The 26,717-nt window shown below is 38.7% G+C and overlaps 1 protein-coding gene across 7 annotated transcripts in view; it reads right to left on the reverse strand.

Moving 5' to 3' along the window:
• The window catches only part of LOC105225683 (uncharacterized), a 30,885-nt gene extending 18,594 nt beyond the window's left edge, over positions 1-12,291 (reverse strand). For 3 of the 7 annotated variants that reach the window (XM_049461818.1, XM_049461823.1, XM_019990030.3), the window contains exons 1-2: positions 11,692-12,276; positions 7,215-7,926 (exon numbers count right to left, since the gene is read on the reverse strand). In XM_049461818.1, coding sequence (XP_049317775.1) covers positions 7,215-7,688 — 474 coding nt within the window. In that variant the 5' untranslated portion in view covers positions 7,689-7,926; positions 11,692-12,276. Of the gene's footprint in view, positions 1-7,214; positions 7,927-11,691 lie in introns of all 7 variants that reach the window. The other 4 variants (XM_011204268.4, XM_029549930.2, XM_011204266.4 and 1 more) reach the window with 4 other exon arrangements.
• Between the last annotated feature and the right edge of the window lie 14,426 nt (positions 12,292-26,717).

Consider the following 26,717-nt stretch of genomic DNA (forward strand, 5'->3'; position numbering starts at 1 on the left):
ATAGATATTCATTTGAAAAAGTGTTTAGTCTCCGTTAGGGAATCTGCAAGCATTCGGAGTATGGCGTTGATGCCCTTTTTCACAATTTCTGAGTTTGACATGCAAATAAGTCAACAATCATCTGAATAAAGGGGAAAAACGACCCGAACTTAAAAAAAACACACCAATGTCGCTCAAAAACCGTGATTTGGTGCCTCATGAATTTGTTTCGGAGGAACAGACGGTCAATAAGAGAATCTATTTGGCCGTATTGAGGCGTTTGCTTGAGAACATTCGTTTTAACGGCTGTGAAAGAAAAATTCATAGATTTTAAAAGATGATAATGCACCATCGCATTGAGCCACAATTTTGATTGAATTTAAAGACAAAAACGCAATGAATACCATAGATCAACCACTGTATTTACCATATTTGGCTTCGTGTGATTTTTTTCTTGTTCCCCAAACTGAAATCGCCGCTCCAGGTTCGAAGATATAAAAAAAAAATCGATAAAGGAGCTGAATGCCCTCCCAAAAAGTGGTAACGAAAAGTTTTTCGAGGACATGAAAAATTGTTGGAATAAGTGTATTGGAATTACTTTGAGAGAGATAGGAAGAAACCACACCTAATAACATTTATGGTACCAAATTGATCTAAGACTGAAAAAAATATTTTAATATCGGCCATTGCGACGCTATTTTTTAAAGACGGCGCAGCTTAGCTAGCCTCGAGCGCACAAGTTCTCAAGGGTGTGTCTCTGAAACTATTACTTGGATTAACTTAAAATATTACGACAATATTCTATTATTAGAAGTGTTGAAGAATTTATTAAGACAATAAAAAAATCGATTTTAAACCTATGTAAACCCTTAACCCTTTATAACTCAACTAAGTAAAAACGGAAAAACTGTATCGTTTCTAATAGATTTCGGATAGAAATGAAATACGTGTTTTATAGTTTAAACAATTTTTTTTTTTATTTGGGTGAAAAACAACAAAAAAGGGTATGTGACAGATATGTCACGTTATGTAACAACGTCTCTAAGCTCATTAAATAATAATATTTGTATTTCGTGAATATTTACATGTTTTTTAAGAAGTGTGAAATTCTTTGAAGCAGTTGTTTTGCTTGTTGTAGCATAAAGCCACACCACATTTTTCACATACCGTTTGTGATACTCCAACACATCCTGGACGCTTGCAACGAATTCGTGCCATAGGAGGAACATGTTGAGCTGGGCCCTTATGCTTTTTAGATTGTATCTCCGCTTCAATTCCTCTTCGTTTCATAGGGGACTTTGTACCCAATTTACACAACACCGTGGCAACTTCTAAACGAAAATCAGCAGATGACAACTGATTGCCCTCTAATTTTTTTTCTTTATGAGCTCTTTTGTATAAGAGCCAAGCATTAGACATTGCAAGGTCTAAAAAGTGATAAAGTAGACGAACGTGCCATCGCTTGCTTCTTAGCAATATCTTATAGCGGCCCATGATGCTGTCAATGAGATCAACCCCACCCATGTGCCGATTATACTCGGCTACAATATAAGGTCTTTCAATATCTATGTAACTTTTGTTTGCCTTATCATAGCGGCGTACTGTGGACTTCGGTAGCTCACCAGCGAAATTAGAAGCAAGAGTTACACTTTTGTTGTCTTTCCAGACAACGGTGGCTATATCTATTCCTCGCACATTTCCAACATATTCTACGCTGTGACCACGGCTCTTTTTCGAAATATCCTTATCTGTTGGCAATTTACAGCCAGGTATCCTATTTCGTCGTATTGTTCCTAAACTAAGAATTCCTTCCTTGGCCAAGTATTCTATAAGTGACAATGACGTGAAATAGTTGTCGAAATAAAGTTTATAGTTTTGGTTCTTTGGAATATTTCTGGCCAGTCTCATGACAACATTTGAAGCAGCACCTAAATCTGGTTCTCCGGGTTTCAAAATATTTTCAGTTCCAGATTCCACTTCAAAACTATACGCGAATCCGTTAGTGTCGCAAAGTACAAATATTTTAAATCCCCATTTTTTCGGCTTTTTAGGGTTATATCGTTTTAGGTTATGTCGAGCTTTGGTGGAGCAAATTTGCTCATCTACACATAGCTGACTTTGTAGCGGAATTTTTTTGCAAGTTTCGTTTAGTTTTGCCAATATTGGTCGGATTTTAAAAAGTCTATCAGCTTGGGAATGATCACGAGAAAGCATCTTAGAATTGTCATTAAAGTGAATACATTGTCTCAATTTTTCAAACTTATTCGCTGCCAATGTTTCCTTTATGAAAGATGTACCGATTTCGTTATTCCAATGTTTCGTCACTCTCGGGAGGTGCACCAAAGACGTCATGTATGTTATCCCAATAAATTGTTGAACGTCGATTTCGGATACATGGAAACTATTGTTGGGATCCTTTTCCCTTATGTATAGGTTAGTTTGTTGCGCAATATCTTTGATTAATTCAAGAGGAAATATTTTTAGGAAAAACTGTATGGGTGTTTCCAAATCCAAAATATCAGCAGGCAGTTCTTCCTTTCCAGTGAAACGTATTTGATGTTCGTTTAGTTCAATATTCTTTTTCTTCCAGACTACATTCATTTTTGGTTTAGGGCGATGTGACGATCCTTTCTGAGTGGCATTTGTAGGCATGGCTGATTCCTCTAAGCGAACGTCAATATCTTCCCTTTCGTTTTCAAAAAGAACGTCATTTTGCTCACAATCGAGTTCAAAGTCTGAACTTATATCGCCCTCAGGATCAAAATCGGGATCTGTAAGGCTATTATCGTCAGTTTCGAACCCATCTTCACTACTTTCATAATTCATCAATTCTTCAAGAATTTTATCAGCAGATAAGTTACGAGACGCCATTCTGGTGAAGTATATAAGAAATCAACAAAAACAAATTTTTAGTGACCCTTATTACTCAATGTTACAGAAATGGTACATACCTAAACTTCACTATATATTGTATTAGTGAACATTTTTCGTATTATCTTATAGAAATTAAACATAATAGTAAACTTACCTGGACTTTTCCACTAAATATTTTATTAAAACACTGAAAATTTTCTTATTTTTATCTTTTCGGTAATTGCAAGCACGTGCATTCACTAACTTTACCACAGCGAAAAAGAAAGTACCGTTTTATAAGTGATGCCAATACATAAAAAACCAGAGAATTTTAAAATTGAAAAATACGGAGTGTGACAGTGCTACTACATCATACTAAAAAGGGAAAAATTAATTTTCCTATGTTTTGTACCCTCCAAAAGGGTTTGTAACATATCTGTCACATGATGCTATAAAGGGTTAAGGTGTTCTGAGTAAAAATTTGAGTTCAAAAATTAAAAAAGAAAATTAAATGGTAGTGGGTAGTCCCCAGCACCCCTTTAATACAACACAACATGAAAAAATGACACTACACTAGTGTAATTAGTGTTTCCAACCTTCTCCCATTTCAATCCACAACTCAGATCTGCGATGGAATTTAAAATCTGGGTTTCTCTCGAACTTTGACTTTTATAACTTGCTTTAAGTCTAGAGCACAATTAAAAATTAATAAAATCTGTTTGCGACAATTAAAAACAACACTTTTAGCGGCAAGTAAACATTTTCATTTGCAATGTGCTGGCAGTTAAATTATCCACATTTCAATGATCCGATGTAAACAGGTGCAACAAAGCGAATTCACCTTATTTAGAAGCACAGCTGTTGCAGAAATATATTGTTGCACCTTATGAACCAGACATTTTAAATAAACTTACATATAAATAAAATTGTATTATATTCTGAACTCCATGTGCTTATAAATAAATCTGGTTATGAGTTTAATTACGTTCCACATTGTCGTCAACTTGACTATATTTTTAGAACTTTTAGCTCTAATTAAATGATAAATATAATTTATATGGTAAAATATGCCATACTTGTCTGGAGAAAGGTTTTATTTAAAGCTAATCGACGTACGTGTTATATAATATATATAAGCAGCGTTCCAAAGTAAACAGGACTTTTTGAATTTAAAGCTCCCTGGTGGCAATATTTATAAGGCGACTGGCGTGTTAGAATCTGCTATCTTTATCGACTGTCCAATTTCAAGACATTTTATTGATTGGAAGTGAAGTTATTGCGATTTAAGTGTCAGTATGTTTGTGTTATGGGTGCGAAAATGAGCTTCGAACAAAGAGGCTACATAAAATTTTGTTTTAAAATTGGTAAAACTGTTAGCGAAACGTTCCAATTGATGAAACAAGTCTATGGCGATGATTGATTAAATGACGATCAACATGTGGGCCAATCCGTGATCACCGGAAATTCTATCGAAATTGTGCGTGAATTCATCAATAATCAGCCGAAATCATCATCATCATGGAAATGGAATTGAACACCTTCAAAACATTTTGACCGAACATTTGGGCTTACGAAAGGTGTGTGCACGGTTTGTTCCACACAAACTGACTGACGACCAAAAATTACTCAAAATCCAACATTCGAAGGACGATTATTTGACCAAATATCACATTTTAACCCTTATCCACCCCCCGTATTCACCTGATATGGCACCGTGCAACTTCGTCTTTTTCGGAAATATGCATTTGCTCATGAAAGGAAAGCGTTATGACGTAGGGGCCATTCAAAAGGCATATTGGCGGCCATACCGGCCAACGAGCTAAAACACTCGGTCGACAGGCATTTGGACCCTGCAAAAAGCTGTATTGAAGCAGAAGGAGACTATTTTGAATAAAATAAATTGATTTTGCTGAAAAAACTATTTGTTCTGTTTTTGTTTAAGTCCTGTTTACTTTGGAACGCACTTTCTAAAATAATAAATAATGGTATACTGTCCGGAGTGAGGCATAAAGCAGTCCTTTAAACCACTTTAGATATTTCAAGTATGGTTTCGCATACGGTCAAAGTTATCTAGAATAGAAAGGCAGCGTTAGAGACTGATTTTACTTTTAGAGGATGTCAAGTCTCAAAGGTATCTATAGTTATGGCATAGTGGACGAGTTTGCACTGAGTGTTGTACGGGTATTATGCGAAATTCCGTTTAAATTCGCGTCAAACGCCAGCATCCCAGGGGGTGATTATGGACTACGAAAAGGCACTCCAGCTAGTATCGCTGAATCAAAACGTAGACCAGTTTTAACTTATTAGCCTACCAGACTAACCTTATGTAGCTTCAGATATATTAAATGCTATGAGTAAAAGTTTCCTGATGTTTTAAGAATCGGTATGCTGATGTTCCTAGCAGGGTTATAAAGCAGTTCAGCTTAACTAACAGGTAATCCAAGTAGAGGTACTTTTTCAATAGACTTTTTTCGATCTTGAGACCCAGTATTCATTATTGGCTATTCCAACGAATAAGCCACATCCAGCACGCAGTGAAGAAAATATAGCTGCTGTAGCTGTCAGTGTACAGGAAGGTAAATACTTGATTCGGCGCTATTTGCAGCAAATCGGACTGACATATGAAGGAATTGGCGCATTTTACTTCGAGATCTTAAATGGAAAACGTTCAAAATACAGCTTGTGCAAGAATTGAAGCCGCTCCGCCATTCCAAGTGACATCGCTTCCCTCTCGCAATCTGAAAAGATTTAAGAGCTGTCATTTCGTCCAGACAAACAACGGTTTGGTGAGGTTTGTGGGCCGGTGAGAACGTAACCATAAACGGAGACCGTTATCGCGCCATAATAACCGACTATTTGATGCCTGAACTTGATGCTGTCGATCTAGGCGACATTTGGTTTCAACTAGCTGGCGCAACCCTCCCATACATCGTTGCAATCAATGGATTTATTGAAGGAAAACTTCGCTTAGCAGATAATGTCACGTTTTGGGCCGGTCGATTGCCCGTCAAGATAATGTGATATAGCGCCGCCAGACTTCTTCCTGTAGGAATATGTAAAGTCTAAAGTCTATGCGGACAATCCCGCTTCGATTCAGGTCTAGGAGGAAAACAGCACACGTGTCATTCGCAGTTATTAGTCGGAATGCTCGAACGAGTCAACGAAAATTGTACTCAACGCATGGATCATGCGAGACGTAGCCGCGGTCAACATTTCTAGGAGATAATATTCAAAGAATGAGTGCGAAAAAATGTTCTTTCGAATGATAACAAACATTTCCCATTAAGTGTTAATTTTCTATGTTTTTTCTTTAAAAATGTAGAAGACCTGGATATGAATCTCTCTATAAATGAATATTGATATCTGATCTATTATTCTTATCCTGTCATATATTGTATATAACCTTATAACTTATGAACTTTAGTTGACATTTCTTAATACATTGCCTTCTTGTATTTGAAGAAATCAATGACCACTACACATTTTTATTAAGAAACTTTTTACGGTAACGCGTTCCATATAGACCTCTTCAACTTCTGAAAACCTGTATGGTCAAAACCTTTTGCTTATAAAATTTATATATGGAGCTTACAATAAAAGTTCATGAAAGATATTAGGAAATATATAACAGTCTTAAAAAAAATATAATTTTTTCTTAGCCTCAAGAAATAGCAATGAATTATAAAATGTCTTCCTGGTAACCCGAGCTATATATTGTTATTTCGCTATCTGCTTAGATGTCGTTTTTTCATTTCCCAGCATCAAAAAAACAAATGACGCATTTTTGACTGAATGAAATGCCGCTGGGCAACTGAAAGGTGAATAAAAATAGCGCGGTATCTCGAAGTAGTACAAAAAAAAATATTCATTCTTAATTCTAAACTTTTTTTTTGCACTTTTTATGATCTTTTCGTGTAGTGACTACACAAACAAAATACCTGCTATGCACAGAGTAAGTTTACTGCAGCTGAGTAGAATGCGAAAGGTGACACAAAAGCAAATAAGATAATGAGTTGAGGAAAGATAAAAAGTGAAGTCTCTACATATATGTATAATAATTATAAGTAATATATATTTATTCATAACAATGTAAATGCAAGTGGCGCGTTATAAAAAGCACGAACGAGTCACACTTGGTGCAAACGAAAGTGGCTAACTGACAATAAGGTGCGTGCTCTCTATAATACACACACTCGCTAATCCGGCAACAAGCTACTATCGTCGTAGGAGAATTTGTGCGTTTATGCGCCCCCAAAAGCTCTACGCGTGGCTATGCAACAAAAGAGCTTACAACAAGCTAACTGTTCTCACTGTAACGTTGAGAATAAAGCGCCAGAAAAAGAAAACTTGGAAATGAAAGTTGTCATTGTTTGATTACTCACCTGAACAGGTGCTGGTGCTGACACGATCGCTTCGGCACCGCTTGCACTCTCTGCGCCGCTGAGCGGTGAGCGCGGTCGCGCTATGGCAGCTGTTGTTGCCGTTGTTATTGGTATTGACGCGGTAGCCACAGATGTTTGCTTACGACTGGGCGGCGCTGGTAGTAGAGCGGCGGGGGCTGACCGGTTTGCCGGAGTTGGCGTTGTCGTTGCTAGTTCTGCAGCCAGCGCGTCTCGGCCGCTGCTACTACTGACGGTGGTTGGGCTAATGCGTGTGGCATTTCCTATGTTATCGTCGCCGTTGGTGTTTCTGTTGTTGTTGTTGGCATTTTTATGGGCCGCCTCGTCATCATCGAATCTAACCCAGTTTTGTTTGCCACCGGCAGCATCGTCCGGCACATCCAAGGCGATATCCTGCAGCGGATGTGAGACGGCGGCCGGTTGTGTGGACGCTTGTTGTTCACCGTTATCGGACATGTTCGGTGGTGTGTTGGTTGTGTGTTGTGTAATGTATGGTGAATGTTTTTATAGTTTTTGCTGTGTACTTATTTCGTATTTTCTTAATTGTTGCTTTGGTTGTTTATGCGTTTTGCACTGTTTTCTTTCTGTTTGTTTTTCTTCGCTTTGGTTTCGCAGTTTCTGGCTACTACGGTTATAATAGCTTTCGAAGCAACTTGTGCTATTTCATTTTTTTTCTGCTATTTGCTTTTGTTATCTGAAATATTTCATACACAGATATATTTATTTGACCTTTTCTTTCCTTCTCTAGATAATTGTTTTATCTTATTTGTCTCTGCATGTGCTCATAGACAGCTAAGATAATTATTTGTTTTTTTTTTTTTTTTAAATTGCCTTTTGCGTTTCTATTCTCCACACTAATAACTACAGATATTGTTAAAAGAAAAATTTCTAATTTTTAATTCCAATATTTGAATAATTTAAATTTCATTATTTTGCTTTTAAAAGAACCATTAACCTTTACTGATCTAGCCTGGCGGCTAGTCTTAAATGGAAAATTCATGAAATCTTAGGAGGAAAAGTTTATAAAATACTTGGCGAATAGACTACAGACCATAATACAGTCATCTAGTACACCATAATCTGAACTCAACCTTGAGTTTGTAGTTATGAAATATATAGGAAAAGAAGAAGCGTAAAAAAATGCATATCTCACAGTCTACATTCAAGCGATTCTAGTTAATAGTAATTTGAAATCAATATTTGAGAATATTTCACAAGCTTTGATGACTTTACAATTTCGAGATTCTTTAATTCCTAATTAAAACGTCCAACATCTATTCAAATGTTAGAATTCTCACAAGTCACTCTTACAGTTGCTTCTACATAGACCTTCAACAAAGGTAGTCTTCTACAAAAAGTAGTGTGGAGTCAAATTACTCTTTGGTCAGTTGACGGGTCTCAATAAAATGATGGATTCACGTAGTGTGTGACCTAAGAAACTGTGAATCAAGTACTCGAAAGATTGCGAAAACGAGTCAACAGGTTGCGCCCAGACATCGCTTGTTACTGGATCCTTCATCACGACAACGCGCCGTGCCACACCGCCCTCAGCGTGTCCCAGTATTTGGCCTCTAAAGGGATCGCCGTGTTGCAACAGCCGACTTATTCGCCCGACATGTCACCCTGTGACTTTTTTTGTTTCCTAAAACAAAATCGGTGGTCAAAGGAACCAATCTGGGTCGATTGCGGACATCCAGGCGGCCGTGACGAGGGTACTCGCGGACATCCAAGTCGAAGCGTTCCAGAAATGTTACGAAGCATGGAAAACGCGCTGGAATCGCTGTATAGCTGCCCAAGGGGACTGCTTTGAAGGGGATGGCAGAGTTGTGCAATAATTTTCAAATATACGGTTTTTATGGAATCAGTCTCATTACTTAATTGTCATGCCTCGTATTGTAGCGGCCTGCTGAAATAATTCATGCTTTCTCTTAAACGATTGATATTGACACGGCAAGTCTAAAAAGTTTAGAATTATATCCTATAACATATAGCGTTAACTATTGAGAGTTACGTTGACTCTCTTTTCGGTTTCAAAAAAATATGGAACAGTACTGACTTCGGCATGCAAAACGATCTACAAGTATTTCTTTCCACTTCAAAAAGAAATATTTTATCGACTCGTGACTAGTTTTGTCAATTCTAGTAAAGACTAGTATATTTGGCGGCTTCAGATGAGATCAGATAATTCAACCTAAATATGAAAAAACTGAATATCTGTTTAAAACTCTTTACTTGTATACCCTTCACAGACATATTGTGTAGTCGAAAAAATCTTTTCGTTTTTCTTATAAAACTGCAACTTTTCTCTATATTTACAATGCACTTTAATGTACCAAATATGTACCATTTTGGTCGACCACTTTTATATATTTTTTCGCTGGAGACATTATCCATCAGCTATATGGTGGATGCATCAAAACTTCTCAGCCAAGCTCTCTCAGTTTTTGCCGAGTCATCACAGATATGTATGGTCTAGCGTTGCACTGATGGAAGACAAAGTCCTTTCTGTTGATCAGTTCTGGCCGTCTTTTCGATTGCTTGCTTCAATCTTATCAGTTGTTAACAGTAAAATGTAAAATCAATCATTTGGCCAGGCTGGAGCAGCTCAAAGGGGATGATTCCTTTCCAAACCCACCAAATACTCAGCATAACCTTTCGAGGCGTTAATCTTGCTTTGCGACCATTTGTGGAGCTTCTCTAGGCTTGGACCATGATTTTTTCGCACATTATACTCGTATTTGATCTACTCTTCGTCTGCTCTTATCATTCGCTTCAGAAATGGTTTAATTTCATTTCGTTTCAGCAAGGGATCGCAGATGTTAGTTCGGTCCATTAAATTTTTCACAGACAGTTCATGTTGTACCCAAACAACGAGCTTCTTTTTGTGGCCAGCCTTTATGAATGTTTCAAACCCGTTTGATGATGAATGTTAAGTTCCTTAGCTGCTTATGTGACGGTCGTGGTTAATCTTTTCAATAATTTTATCCACCTTTTTCCACAATAGGTCGATCAGAGCGAGGTGCTTCTTTGACATCGAAATTTCCCGAACAGAAGCGAGCTAACCTTTGTTGTAACGGGTGGGCCATCTAATGTTTTAAATTTGAATTATATATATTTCGACATTGGAAATGCCAAATACCATTCGGAAAGTGACAGATATTCAGTAAAAAGTCTAAAATTTATGAAATGGGTCGCTATTCACTTTTCTACAGTTCGCAGATTGGGCAGAAGATCGTTTGACCGAGGATGGTAAATTTTACCGAAAAATCATCTTTTCAGGCAAGGCTCATTTCCACCTCGATGGTTACGTTAACAAGCAGAATTGTCGCATTTGGAGCACAGAAAACCCACACGTAATCATCGAGAAGCCAATGCACCCAGCACGAATCACTGTATGGTGCGGATTTTGGTCTGGTGGAAACATCGGCCCATTTTTCTTCGAAAATGAAGAAGGAACCGTAACCATCACATTCGCAATGTTAACCGAATTTTTCTTCAAGCAAATTTAAGAGGAAGACTTGGACAACATTTGGTTCCAGCAGGACGGCGCTACGTGTCATACAGCAAACACTACACTCAATCTTTTACGCAGATTACCCTTCTGACCCCTTAACGAAGTCTTTCTCAGAAACGTATGGGAAGTCCCTATACGATTCATAAATACTCTGGCATGCTAGCCAGTTATTAATTTCTTCTCATCGGCTGACCGCAAACGATAATTAGACGTATGTTTATCTCCTATATTGAAATTGTTAGAAGTTATTATAATTCAGTAGTCAACTCGCTACCTAAAGCTTTATGAAAAGTTTCGCACAACTATGGGACTGAAACCTACATACAATGCAAAAAATAATTGTTTAGTTAATGTTTCAAAAACTCCTCTTTGGTAGAAATTTGCTTCCTTTTGCAGCCGCGATATTAATATTAGGAAGCATTTGATGGGGCAATACTAACTCTCTGGGTTCTGACATAGTTTGGCGATCGATAATAAAAACGTTTAATAGTCTTTACTTCGAAAAGGTATTGGTAAAGTTTTTCTTAATTTATTGTATAAAATATTTGAAAAAAATGGAAAAAAAAATTTTTTTTTTTGGAAAATATAATTTCTAGTATATATAAGTTAATTCATTTTTAATCTGTTAAGAAAAAATTTTAAAAAATCTTTGAAAAAAAAATTTTTTTTTTTGAAAAATATAATTTATAGTATATATAAGTTAATTCAATTTTAATCTGTTAAGAAAAAATTTGAAAAAAAATTTTAAATTTTTTTTTTTTTTTGAAAATTATAATTTATAGTACAGGCTAATTCATTTTTAATCTGTTAAGAAGCTGTCTCCCATATTTTTTTAATCACGCATTTCCCTCCATTTTCCTATGCGCACAACTTTCATAATATATTTGTGTATCAAATAGTAGATTTCACTTTCTGAAACTCATCGAAATTCTTTCAAGCTATTACCTGTTCATTTTATTGCTAGTTAAGCTTGCAGCATTGTATCTAACTATTTTCTCAACCTTCATTTCCATACACAGACCTTACTAAACACATGCGCACTGTCGCTTTGATCACATCATACCTAACTATCTGGTATTTATTTTTTTTGTTATAATACAATATTTTTATACGCTTTTGCATATATTCACGCTGTTTACACACGTTTTGCTTCCACTGATTTTCAATATTTTCACATCCACGTAGGCACTTTGAACTCAACTACTAGTATTTTGTAGTTTACACTTTCGACCATATTTTAAATAATTTATTTTACCCGCTAATATTACTTGTACAATTTGTTATACTTGCTTATATAAGCTTGTCTTGTGGCCTGACGGCATTTTCGAAATAAATTTATGAAAAACGAAAACTCGCACAAAAAGCAATTAGAATAAGCCACGAAAGGGAAATGAAATAAAGGTTAATTCAAAAAGTGATAGACGTTAAGTGACGTACGCACACGCCGCCAAAAACCGCTAGACAAAACGCTTTTCCGAAAAGTGATACGCGTTTAAGCCAACAAAGCCGAAGCACAACTGAGCGCGACAAATGTGGCCGTAAAGCGGCACACCCAGCGCATACAAAGTCAAAAGCGTTGCTCTGCCATTCCAGCCAAGCGCTCAGAAGCTCGCCTAATCGTCACTAGTTTAATATTTACATTTACATGGGTATTGGAAGTGCCGCCACGCTCGCAAGCCTCTTTTGTGCGCGCTCTCCGTTTCTCAGATCTTTGAATGACACACCACACCTTCGCTTTAGTTTTGAACGCAGCGCTACGCCAATTCATTTGCGCTAAAAGCACGACCAACAATTTATTGTGCGACTCACTTTATTGCTAACGCTCAGCGCGAGCAGTCTACCAGCTTACCTTCAGTCTAGATGTTAGCATCAAATTAAGTTTACTTTTGTTTTTGAGCTGCTCATTTACCTGAGCGTGCCGCCGCAGCCTTATTCACCTACTGCCGCCTAAGCTGATCGCTTACCTGCTATGTAATCGACGTTCCGCTACATGTGATCGGCACTCGCTCTTTCGCTCCATTATTACTTCAATGCGAAGGTAGCACTCGTTCAACGTGGTAACAAGCACGAGGCTTATTGTTGCATGAAAGTTATTTTTATTGTGCTCTTCCACTCGTTTGTGTGGTTATGTACTTAGCTGTATTTAGCTTTAGCTATCGGTCATTGAACGAAATTCAGTCACAATTCTGCATTTCTTTTATTATTGAAATATCTTTTGACCAATTCTTTGGAAATTAGGTCATATGAATTGAATGTTTCCGCGGGCACGTTCGATTTTGGATACACTTACATACATATGTACATAAGCACGCGCTTTACTTATGGATAAGTATACGAGCTGTGTTTAAAAGTAACGGGAATTTTCATTTCTTGAAAAAAATATTTATTACTTTGCCTACATTAATGTTGTCGCCTTCAAAATAGTCCCCATTCGATATCAGCTCTTCTTCCAAATGACGAAACGTCTCTCAAACTTGACTTTTGGGCTAGACTTTAGCTCTTTCATCGATTTTCGGCTATCTTGCTAAAAGACGGCTATTCATTTTAGCCAATAATTCGCGAACAAGCTACAAATTGTGAGCTTTTAAAGTTGACAATTGGACTTTTCCCAACAGCGAAATTTTAAATTTAAAAATTCCCGTTATTTGTGCTTAAATATTAGGTTGTCAAATATCTCCCTTCCGCCTTTTTGTCTTTTGAATATCGTGGCTATGTATATATAAAGCACTACAGAACTCGTATCTGGCAATACTATACATCTTTGAAAGATCTTGACATAACCTACAAAAAGTCGCTAAGCAAGTTTAGTTTGGATATTGCATTCAAGAGTTATAGACGTGTAAACATGGAGTTCACGAACGCCGAAATTCGGGCTATTTTAAAGTTTTCCTTATTTAAAGGCAAATCCGCTAGAGAAACGTTCCTTGAGATTAATGGTGTTTTTGGGGATGGAACTCTATCACTTTGAACTGCGGAGGAATTGTTTCGACGATTCAGAACGGTTGAAAACGACACCATGAATAAGCCAGCCGGCGGAAGACCTGTGACGACGAATACCGATCTAATAATGGAAAACATTGAGTTAGACCGGCATGTGGTATTTCGTGATATCGCTCAGAAGATGGGAGTTAGTCGTCAAAATCATTTTCAACCATCTGCTGATCAGGCTGATTACACAAAAAACTTGAAGTTTGGGTGCCGCATGATCTGACGCAAAATAACCTTCTGCACCGAATCAACGCCTGCGATATGCTGCTGGAACGGAACGACGCATTTTTGAAGCAGATGGTGACTGGCGACGAAAAATGGATCACATACGACAATATCAAGTGAAAACGGTCGTGGTCGAAGGCCGGTGAATAGTCACAAACAGTGGCCAAGCCGGGATTGACGGCTAGGAAGGTTTTGCTGTGTGTTTGGTGGGATTGGAAGGGAATCATCCACTATGAGCTGCTTTCATATGGCCAGACACTTAATTCTAACATCCACTGCGAACAACTGGGCCGCTTGAAGCAAGCAATCGACCAGATGCGTCCAGAATTGGCCCACAGGAAGGATGTAGTGTTCCACCAGAACAACGCCAAACCACACACTCGTTGATGACTCGTCAGAAGCTACGGGAGCTCGGATGGAAGGTTTTATGGCATCCACCATATAGCCCGGTGGCAAAGTTGAACTTAAAAGAGGCTTTTGAAAAGTGGCGGTCCGAGTTTTTCGCAAGTAAGGAGGAAGGCTTCTATGAGGGGGTGTTATGAAGTTGCCGTCTAGATGGAAACAGAGTATCGAAGGCTACTGGATTATAATTGTCGGCATACTTCTACTTGCTAGGTACACTGTAATAGAGCTTTGCTTCGCGTATGGCTACTGAACCCAGTTTACTTGAACACCCAAATAACAAACCTGACTTTATAATTTTGAGCAGCACTGTTTGTTGTTTTTTTCAACATTGCTCAAATTTATGACAGAAATTGTAAAATGAAATGGAAAGAAACAGAAAACAGTCACATTCATAAGTATTTAAAATTATTAAGTAGATTTGTATTAATTTTTACGATGTTGTTATTTAAAAGATTGCAGCGTTTAGGCGCAATTAATACAATTATAAATTTGCGATAATCATCTTAATGAGTCAACAAACAATGAAAATTATAAAACAATAGTTATCATGAGGTGTAATGGGGTATACTCGTAGTCATGCTCAATTCCTTTTCTTGCGTCTTCGCCGCGCACCCTGTAAACATGAGTCACCTTTGTGTAAAATACGTTAGCCAACCCGTGTGGAGCTTGAAGTCAAAGCTAAACAAGAGGAAACTTCATCGGAGCCACTCCGACATATTCGGTTTAAAGGTTCACTGAAATCTAATGACAGCGTCTGTTCACCTGGTGAGCGGGCGTCGGTCTCGCTATATAAATGTGTACTATTTGTATATAAAACTTTATACTACTCGCCTAGCGAGGTTGTGTGCTGGACTAGAATTCGTCACGTAGAAACCACTCCCAATGCAAGAGAAACCACAGCCTCGGATAAAAGACCCCACTTTTGATGACGATCAGAGAAAACGTAATAAAGACTATGATTTAAGGCATACATCTTGTCCGATACATAAATTGGGAAGGTGGGATGGATGGGACAAGCATGGAGACGTGTAGATCCTAGTGACATTTGCTACAATGGCCAGTTTGACTCGTCCGAGAGGCATGCGTGATGCGTTTTCCTCCAAGGACTGAATCGAAGCGGAATTGTCCTAGACTTTACATACCTTCACAGGAAAAAGTATAACGGTGTGATATCGGTCTTAGAGGCCCATCGACCGGCCCAAATTGTGAAATTATCTGCTCACTGAAGTATTCACCCAATATATGCGTAGATTGATGCGATGTGTGGGAAATGACACCAGCTTGTTGAACTAAATATCGCCGAGATCATGAGCTTCAATTTCAGGCATCAAATAGTCAGATATCATGACGCGATAAAAGTCGCCATTGACGGTTGGATGCTCACCGGCATCATTTTTGAAGAAATATGGACCGATGATTCCACCGGACCACAAACCACAGCAAACCGTTATTTTTTTCTGAATGAAATGGCAGCGCTTTAATCTCTTTAGGTTGTTTTTCGACACAAATGCGGCAATTTTGCTTACTTTACATACCCATTCAGCCAGATTGCTGAAAAAAATTTGGTTCGAAAACTTTGATTCTTCATCTTGGTGCCTTTCAAGAGCCCATAGAGCGAAGCAATGTCGCGAGGATAGGTCGAACGCGTTGAGATCTTGCACAAGGTATATTTTGTACGCTTTTAATTAAAGATCTTGACGTAAAATGTGCCGAGTCGTACCACACGTCAGTTCGAGTTGCTGTAAACGGCGCCGAATCGACTCTCCACGATCTTCGTATACACTCTCAGCTACGGCTGCTATTTTTTCTTCACTGCGTGCTGGGCGTGGTGTATACGGTCGAATACTATCCAATAATGAATGCAGGGTCTCAAGATCGGTGAGGGTGTTACGGTTAGCAAGCTCAGAGGACCGATTATGTTGACCATAAGTTGAGCAAAGCTGGCGAAACACATTCTTTACAGAACGTGATTTTTTTTTTAATAAAGTTGAACATTTTCTAAATATTGTTCAGGCGTGATCTCTCAAAAAAAGGTTGTTGAATTAAGTACATCTACTTGCATCACCCGTTATTTAGTAATAACTATTTCATATGATTTAAAGTCATTTATATTTTAAAGTTTTCTGTAGCTTCATATTCGTATTTCTTTGTTAATTAAATTTGGAGGAAGAGCAGATGAAAACAGTTCACATTAATAAGAAGAAAAATATTATTAACGAAAGACTTAAAACTCATTCCACAGATTTTACTGCCTACCAATAAACCGTGTCTCTAAATTATGCATTGCAAGAAAACAATAGAAAGGTGTTAATTGTTTTTCTCAGACAATTAGCCAGCATTACAGCTGGGGCCGTACACTTTTAATTAACATAGAAGAGTTTACTGCGGTAATTAGTGTGTTTTCATGCATTCAGTTCAAGTGCAGTTCAGACATACATACTCGTTCATACACATACAAGAACACCTATTCGACTGAAATAATTTCTCTTACAATAACAGTTTTTAAGCGTGCAAGTGGTGAGGGTGATTAGGTGCTTTTGAATAAGTTTAAAGAAACTTTAATTGATTTAATTACCCAGAATTTAAAATATTGTTGCATATGAATGATAGAGACTTTACTGGTAAAAAATATAATCGCTTAACGTCCTTAAGGAAAATGGGTGGTTATTAACTATTTCTGGGCATACAGAGACACCAAAATAAATATATTCAGTACTGAAAGCCTTTAAAATTTTAAATGGTAAAAAGATATACCTTCGTTTGAGGTAAGATAAAGTTAAAAAGTCAATTATTAAGTAAAACATAAAACTTCGGCTGCGATTATGTAATAGCATCACGATGAATATAGATATTTAAATCGTATTTGAATTAGTCATTGAACCAAGAAAGCGAAATTGGGCTAGTTTCCATTACTTACTATAAGATCAACCGAGTGTGGTGATGAATATTTCCCCTTATTCCATCTGAAAAGATTTGAACCGACTTGTACATTTAAACTGCGCGATTAAACTGAATCCAAATAAATTTCTTCTTGATTAGTAGAATCTCATAAAGGTTAAAAATTAGACAGAAATGTTTTGAAGAATCCGTTTTATCGCAGACGCAATTACTTAAGTTGTGAAAAAACAGAAGCTTTGTGAATGGCGCTTTTAAAATGTGCTTGAGTCGAAAAACCCAAAATACGCTGAAGACAATGAAAGCCCTCCCAGCGGAGGCCTTTAACATATGTATCCAAAATTGTATTAAGTGCTGGCATTCTAGTGATAATAAAGATGCGTACTTAAAAAAGAGAAAAATTTATTTTTTTTGATGAGTTCGACTCAGCGCCGATGGTCAGTTGGCAAATTAGTGGTTTACCGAAAGAACTCTGTTTTCTGAAAGATTTTACTATTGCATACATCGGATTGGGTTCAGTAACCTTTTATAAAACCCTATTTTGAACTAAATTAGTGCTTGAAAAATATCTATTAATCATTCAGATAGATAAGGGATTAGCTTGTAACCAAAAGAGTACTAACGACTGATTGAAGGAAAGCGCCATTTGCTTGGGAGGGGATAGAAACGGTTCTTTTACATATGGTGCAAGCAACTCATGGTTACCGGTCTTAGACCAAGTATCCTCCGTTTGAAAGCGAATCAACCACTGCAAAACTGTTAAGGATTACGATTTAGGGGCATGCACCTGAAGTCTCCGGTCGCTCAATTGTGAAGGTACCGCCGCCCACTTGATTGAGGTCCTGAACGGGAGTCTGTAGGTCTAAGAATGTATATTTGGGAAAATTTTCGGTAAATTCAGTCTCCAGGCTGATTAATTTCGACAGGGCCCGAAATATGGTTGTCTGTAGTACTAGATTCCAGAATAGAAAAATTCACCAAGCTACCTGGATGCCTCGCGATCGAAAAATCACCAACCAGATCGATTATGTTGTGAGAGATGGAAGAGACATCTCCAGTGTTTTAGACGTGCGTATGTACGTTTCGATGCCCTAGCATAGACTTTGACTATTATCTTGTTACAGGGAAGATACGCACCCGCCTCTGTGCAGCAAAACGAACGTCAACAAGCACAGGGAAGGTTCGACGTCCAGAAGCTGCAATCAAAACAGACATCCGAACGATTTTCTACGTGACTTGCACTCCTGCTCTCTGAGAGTACTCATCAGCAACTCGGTATAAAGCACTATAAGATGGCATTTCAAGCTCCCTGGGTTTTCGGAAAATGCAAAAGAACAGCTGGTGCGACGAGGTGTGATAAATGAGTGTCGTGTCGTAGCGGAGAGAAAACAGACTGCTTAACTCGCAACGGTATAATCGACCACAAAACGAGAGGGATGGGATAGATACCGAAAGCTGAGGAGAGAAGAGATACGCATTTGCAGACAAAAAATAAGAGAAAGGCCGAAATACGTAAGTTCGAAGAGCTTGACAAGCTATTGCTGAACTTGGTATCCCCGCAAAACTAATACGGCTTTTTAAGTTGACTTTGAGCAACACCAAAGTTCCTTGAGGATCGGGAGATACTTCTTCGAGCCTTTCTCTGCCAAACAAGGTTTCAGACAAGAACCTATAATGCGACTTCTTAAATCTACTGCAACTTGCAGAGCTTAAGCGTGCAGGTAAAATCTTCTATAAAAGTGTACAGCTCAGCGCGGGGCCTGATTTATGGCTCCGTATCTCGTAAACCAATGTGCTTTCGATCAATTTATTTATAGAGCATATTTGTAGAACATATTTGTAGTTATGCCTACCTTAGAAATATGCAAAAAGGATCAATATTTTTGAACCACCCAAGTAGACGACCTCCTTAAAAACTCTTCAAATATATTATTATTCATAAGTGAAAGTTTTTTTTTTAAGTACTTTAAAGCTTATTGTCCATAAATAGATACTTTTGCAGGCTGATATTTTAATAGCCGTGACTTTAAGCGTATTTGCGTATTACATTTTCTGGTAACAAAAAATTACTTTGCTTTATTCATAATTTCCTTTAAAGCTCTCTCAATAATGAAGTGAACTTCATTAAGTTGTCAAGTAGCGCCGCGACACAATAGCCACAAAAAGCTCCGTTGTACGAGCGCATTTATGCGGATTTTCTTCGTCAATGCCGTTAAAAGTATTGAACATATTTTTCATTAAATTCGCTTAAAATGTCGAATATTAACTTCGAATGCGCCCAGGAACTTACATAACGGGTGATTTTTTTGAGGTTAGGATTTTCATGCATTAGTATTTGACAGATCACGTGGGATTTCAGACATGGTGTCAAAGAGAAAGATGCTCAGTATGCTTTGACATTTCATCATGAATAGACTTACTAACGAGCAACGCTTGCAAATCATTGAATTTTATTACCAAAATCAGTGTTCGGTTCGAAATGTGTTTCGCGCTTTACGTCCGATTTATGGTCTACATAATCGACCAAGTGAGCAAACAATTAATGCGATTGTGACCAAGTTTCGCACTCAGTTTACTTTATTGGACATTAAACCAACCACACGAATGCGTACAGTGCGTACAGAAGAGAATATTGCGTCTGTTTCTGAGAGTGTGGCTGAAGACCGTGAAATGTCGATTCGTCGCCGTTCGCAGCAATTGGGTTTGTGTTATTCGACCACATGGAAGATTTTACGCAAAGATCTTGGTGTAAAACCGTATAAAATACAGCTCGTGCAAGAACTGAAGCCGAACGATCTGCCACAACGTCGAATTTTCAGTGAATGGGCCCTAGAAAAGTTGGCAGAAAATCCGCTTTTTTATCGACAAATTTTGTTCAGCGATGAGGCTCATTTCTGGTTGAATGGCTACGTAAATAAGCAAAATTGCCGCATTTGGGGTGAAGAGCAACCAGAAGCCGTTCAAGAACTGCCCATGCATCCCGAAAAATGCACTGTTTGGTGTGGTTTGTACGCTGGTGGAATCATTGGACCGTATTTTTTCAAAGATGCTGTTGGACGCAACGTTACGGTGAATGGCGATCGCTATCGTTCGATGCTAACAAACTTTTTGTTGCCAAAAATGGAAGAACTGAACTTGGTTGACATGTGGTTTCAACAAGATGGCGCTACATGCCACACAGCTCGCGATTCTATGGCCATTTTGAGGGAAAACTTCGGACAACAATTCATCTCAAGAAATGGACCCGTAAGTTGGCCACCAAGATCATGCGATTTAACGCCTTTAGACTATTTTTTGTGGGGCTACGTCAAGTCTAAAGTCTACAGAAATAAGCCAGCAACTATTCCAGCTTTGGAAGACAACATTTCCGAAGAAATTCGGGCTATTCCGGCCGAAATGCTCGAAAAAGTTGCCCAAAATTGGACTTTCCGAATGGACCACCTAAGACGCAGCCGCGGTCAACATTTAAATGAAATTATCTTCAAAAAGTAAATGTCATGAACCAATCTAACGTTTCAAATAAAGAACCGATGAGATTTTGCAAATTTTATGCGTTTTTTCTTAAAAAAAAGTTATCAAGCTCTTAAAAAATCACCCTTTACATACCCATGTGCATTTATGTACTTGAAGGCAGGACGGCGTCAGCTTAACAAAAGGATTTTTGAATGAGCGAGTTTATACGTAAAGATTAACATCAGAAAAGTAGAGTTGCCGGAGGAATAAGAATTTTATACTTATAGATGCGTGTGTGTGGGTGAGTGACGCGGGTAGTATTGTGCTTTCCTCATTTCCAGATGGGCTCTTTAGTGAAGATCGTAATCATTATTGTAGGCTTGTCCACGTGTGCTGCCAATGTGTGTTACATATATTAATACACACTATACTATACTATATATAGCAATATAAGACTATAATTGATGTTATTTTCGTCCAAAATTATGTTAAATTTTTACTTATCTTGATTTCGTTGAGTTACCGTTTTTGGAACATAGTCACGCTTTACTTTACTGATTTAGTAATAGACTTAATTAAACTTGAAAACATTGTTGATAGAGAAACCAGATAGTTTGCTCCCTCATCCATCATAGTTACTGAAAAGCTTAGGACCTTTGCTTTCTCCTACTCTTTAATGGGTTGTGGGAGTCTGAACCTAGTATATAACTATACAGATCAATAAAGGCGTTGCACTCGCGACTAGGAACCCACGTCACTGCTGACAGTCATAGCTTCGAAGTCGTCGATAATTTCGTCTATCTTGGTACCAGCATCAACACCAACAACAACGTCAGCTTCGAAATCCAGCATAGAATACCTATTGCCAAGAGGTGCTACTTCGGACTGAATAGGCAATTGAGAAGTAAAGTTCTCACTCGACGAAGAAAAACCAAGCTCTATAAGTCACTAATTATTCCCATCCTGCTATATGGTGTAGAGGATTGGACAGTGACAACAACTGATGAGTCGGCCTTAGGAGTTTTCGAGAGAATGGTTCTGCGAAAGATTTGTGGTACTTTGCGCGTTGGCTATGGTGAATATCGTATTCAATGGAACAATGAGCTGTATGTGATATACGACGACATTGACATGGTTCAGCCTATTTAAAAGACAGCGGCTACGCTGGCTAGGTCATGTTGTCCGAATGGATGAAAACACTCCAGCTCTGGAAGTATTCGACGCAGTACCCGCCGGGAGAAGCAGAGGAAGAGTAACAACTCTACTCCGTTGGAAGGACCAAGTGGAGAAGGACCTGGCTTTGCTTGTAATCTCCAATTGGCGTAACCTTGCGAAAAAAAGAAACGACTGTGTAACTAAAAGACAATAAGATTTCGACTGTGATCAAAGAGAGGATTTTGTAAAGTGATGTTCTGAATCGAAATATGCAATTTGGAGTGGCGACTTTTTCATTTTTGGAAACAGAAAATAAAAATCTCAAGTTAAAAAAATTATAGTATCGATATTCCCCATACCCTTTTCGGTGCCTCTAAGGTAAGCAACTTCTATGTGATTGAATTCAGTCGGAAGACTTTCAGCGCACTTAACACTTTCGATGTGTTGCATCATCAGCGATTTTTCTTGTCTGAATGTAAGAGCTTTTGTGCTTTTCGTTGCTGGTTGCATGTTGTTGTCGCCATTTTCATGCTTCATGCGTTTGTAGCCAATTTTTGTTGCCTCTTTCACAGTCTCTGCTGTCCTTTACATATCGCGTGTTGCCATCAGTCATTCACTCGCTCACTCGTCCAAGCATTTATTCATTCATTCGCTGATTCACTGATTCACTTATTCTTTTATACGTGCTTATTAGCGTCCGTTTCTTTGTTGCGGTCACTCGTGGTTTGCTGCTGCCGCTCCTGTTGCATGGCGGAGCGCTCGTCGTTGCTGCTGCGAGTTGACGGGGAATTCGCAATTGTTGCCAGATGCTGCTCCGATAGTCTTTCACAAGCTGTTGCTGCCATCGACATGAAGTCTTTTTTGTTATTATTGTCTACAACTCTTTTATGTTCACTTTTGTTATTGTTGTTGCACACTGTTACTCGCTGAAATGGTTTTGCTGTCATTGTTTCGACATATGCGGAGTTTAATGCATGTTACGGCATTTACTTGCTTCTGTATAGACAGCTACTATTGCACCGATTTACACGTATTGACGACACATACTCCTTTAACCATTTATTCGCTGAATCCTGATGGTCGTGTGGTATTTTCCTTTTTTTTTCAAGGTAATTAAGTTCTGGGTATTAACAGTAAAAGTCGTTAAAACTTAGAGATATACTTTTTTATTTAGAAAAGATGGGAAAAAGAAGGTTGCAAAATAAAAGATCTCAATAGTCATCTAATTTGCTCAACATGAGGATCGACTCTATTACGCATAGAACGAGGTCGAACTGATTTGATACTCTTTGCTTATTTGATGGAACTGACTTACTGCTTTACTGGCGTGGAAATCGCTTAAGCGGTTATAGCCGCGTTAACAACAGCGCGCTTGTCGTTTCTTCTTTTCCCAAGGTGGCGCCAATTGGAGACTCCAAGCGAAGCCAAGTCCTTCTATACCTGGGCTTTCCAAACCAGTGGAGGTCTTCCTCTTTTTCCTCTTCCCGTCGACGGACACTCCGTCGAATGCTCGGTGAGATCCTTAACGATTCTGACTGAGCTTTTGGTGTTGCTCAACCAGTTTACACAGCCGTCTTAGTTTTGCGGAGATACCAAACTCAGAAGAGTGACATAAAGGCAGTTCCTTTTCGTGCCGTCAAAATCATCTTTGAAATCGACGAAAAGGTGGTGTGTGTCAATTTTCCTTTCACGTGTCTTCACCAAGATTTGGCGCATGGTAAATATCTGGTCGGTTGTTGCTTTTCCAGATCTAAAACCACACTGATAAGATCCAATCAGTTTGTTGACGGTGGGCTTTAATCTTTCACACAATGCGTTCCATAAAACCTTATACGCGATTTTGAGGAGGCTTATCCCCCTTATGTAAGATTATTGCGCAGATAGACTTAATTGATAACCATATTTGCTCGTCCAAAGTTTTCAAATTGTTTTACAATTCCTAAGTTGATCAAGAACTGAATCGCTGAATTTATATTGAAAAATGAAATTTGGTGTTTCACTCTTCGGTGTACATCCACGAGTACACTGTACCATTTTCTGGAAAAGACGAAGCTTTTCATTGGGCAATAAGGGACCTGCTGTAAACTGTTTGTCTAAATATTTGACGTTTGCTTTTAAAACCTTCCACATAATATTTCGCAAACTTTTCGGTAAGGAACCTGGGAGTGGGTTTAACGTGTTGATTGTAAAAATTGCTTATTTTAGACGTGATGTTTTCAAGATAGCAATACTTTTGTCGGAGTTGGTCTTTTTGACAGCTATTGCTTAATTTATACCTAGCGTTTGTACGTTTGTAAATTTTGCATAATTATTAGCGGAATAATGGTATGGTTCGCGCAACATGCTGATCTCAAAATTCGATCCAATTAATCGCCCAACAGAGTTGGTAATTCGAGCATTTATGAATCAGTTTCGCACCACGCTTACTTTAGTATATAATGTTCTCAGCGACGAAACACTATTGCTCTGTGGAGCAGAGTAACGAAGAATACCCGGATGAGTTCATCAAACATCGCGGACGGCAATTGGTGCTGTGACCATTTACTATATGGGAGATTTTGCTTTAAGTATTGAAATCATCAAGCGTATCGTTCATTCGCTGAACAGACCCAAAATAAGATAGCCACCACCAATTCCGATTTTCACAGGAAAATATTTGTTCAGCTTTTGGTCGAATGTGTATGTTAATAAAGATTATTGTCGAGTTCGGATTGGTGGTAATTCACAAGCCATTTTTGAGATGCCTTTACATTCTCAATAAGTCATTCTTTGGTGTGCTTTTTTTACTCAATGGTCCCTACATTTCCAACGAAATACTTAATTTGGTAAAGGAAACTTTCGCGGAGCGCATTATCCCGTGTCGTGCGCCTGCAGGATGGTGAGATTTAACACTGCTTGAGCCAGTCATGGTAGTGACTAGCACGAAATATAGATTTAATTTTCACAAATATGTACATATATTCAATATTATAAAAGCTAACTCCATTGACGAAGACAAATAATATAATGAAAATAAAACGCAACAAAGTGGCGTCAATCAAAAAAGCCACTTACTTGCACAGTCGCAGCCGACCAGCATTGCCACATTTATTAAATTTCCTTTGAGTTGTATTTTTTCTAAACAACCGACCCGCAGCTGCAATTGTGTGCACCGTCTGATGCGCCTTAGTCGTGCGCCACTTAAAATTTCCCACTCGTTTAGTGTCATCTCACATGGAAGAGCACAACAATTGCAGTGTCCTCTTGTTTCAGCTGAAACGATTGCGTTTTGCGCTTTCATTTGTTAGCACATTTCCTTCCCTTCAGGCGCGCCACAATTCCTTCCACTTATCTGCGCACGCTTTTTTAGTGTTTTTTGTTTATGTTTTGCTCTTGCGGTTTTTATGCGAGAATCCGCAAGAGTTTTTGTGCAACTTTTCTGTTGCACAAGCATTAGGATCGTAGTTGTGTCAGTAACTTCTGTTGGGCAAATTTAAGTGTGCCTGTTTGTGTGTGTTGAGAAAATGCTCTGCACGCATTGTTTGTGTATAGGCTTGGGTATGATACACTACATAACTGTCCTGAAAAGCTCAAGGATACACCATGTATATATACTATGTAGGTTTTCATAATAGATTGCAGAATATTTTAACCCAAGAGCATAGTTATTTTCTTCAACTTTAACACCCGTCAATTCTGTAGGATGTCTGAAGGTATGTGCCTCTAAGTGTCGTAAGTCTTGACCTTCTAAATGCGGGACAGTCAAGAAGGAAGCGCTGGCTTGTTTCTTCCGCATCTTCTTCCAAACAACTTCTGCAGACGGCGTTCGGTAAGATTCCCAATCTTACAGCATATATGCCAATAGGGCAGTAGCCTGTTAAGAGCACCACTACTAATGAAAGGCTAGCCTTATTGAGGGCAAAAAGATCGCTAAGTCTCCTGTGATCTATCTTGGGCCAAAAGGCTTTTGTGACTGCGCAAGTGGCGATGCTGTGTTGGCCAAGCATCCGTGAAGATGCAAGAGCATCGACCCGTTCCCATTCTACCCATAATGATTTTAGGGTGCCTTGCTTGCTCAATTACCTGCGATTCCTCTGTGGCGCGGCACCCATATCAGTCTTATCACAAATATTCTCGCTGCTGGACACAGTGACGCTAGACGCTCTTCGACCAACCATGAACGGCTAGTATCGCCGCTCTGCTATCTGAGTGAATGGTCAGTGAAGGTGGACACTCCCCGGAATAGCAAATTTGCTGCCACCTTGATGGCTGTAACCTCAGCCTGGAAGATACTGCAACAGTCGGGAAGTCTGAAACTGGAGTTGATAGAGAGCTTCCGACAGTAAACCCCTCCACCAACCTTCCTCTAAGCTTTGACCCATCCGTAAAGAAGCTTACTGCCCCTCTCCTCCAACGGTTTCTTCCCACCCACATCTCCCTCGTCGTTATATGGGTAGAGAAGGAGCCGCCGGAGTTCAATATGGCGACTCTATGATCCAGATTATCCGGTATGCAGTCAAAGTTTGTGAGGATATCCGTGCGTTTAGATACACGTTCTTTTAAGAAACCAGATTCTCTGAGTCTAATAGCCACCTTCGCGGCAATACACCTTCCGGCGATGTCCACAGGCGTTATGTTCAAAATTGCATTAAGTGCCGTGGTTGGGGTGGACCTTAATTCACCACACATTTTAATGAGCACAGCCCGTTGAACGCTCTCGAGTTTCTTTGTAAGTGTGGTCTTTTCTAAAGTCCTCCACGACATAAAGACTCGATAGAATATAATGGGTTTGACTATGGTATCATAGAGCCAGAGGACCACTTTCGGTGAGAGGCCCCACCTTTTGCCAATAGCTCTTCTACAGAAGTATA

Source organism: Bactrocera dorsalis, chromosome 1, assembly GCF_023373825.1.
Source record: "Bactrocera dorsalis isolate Fly_Bdor chromosome 1, ASM2337382v1, whole genome shotgun sequence".
NCBI classification, from domain to species: Eukaryota; Metazoa; Arthropoda; class Insecta; order Diptera; family Tephritidae; genus Bactrocera; species Bactrocera dorsalis.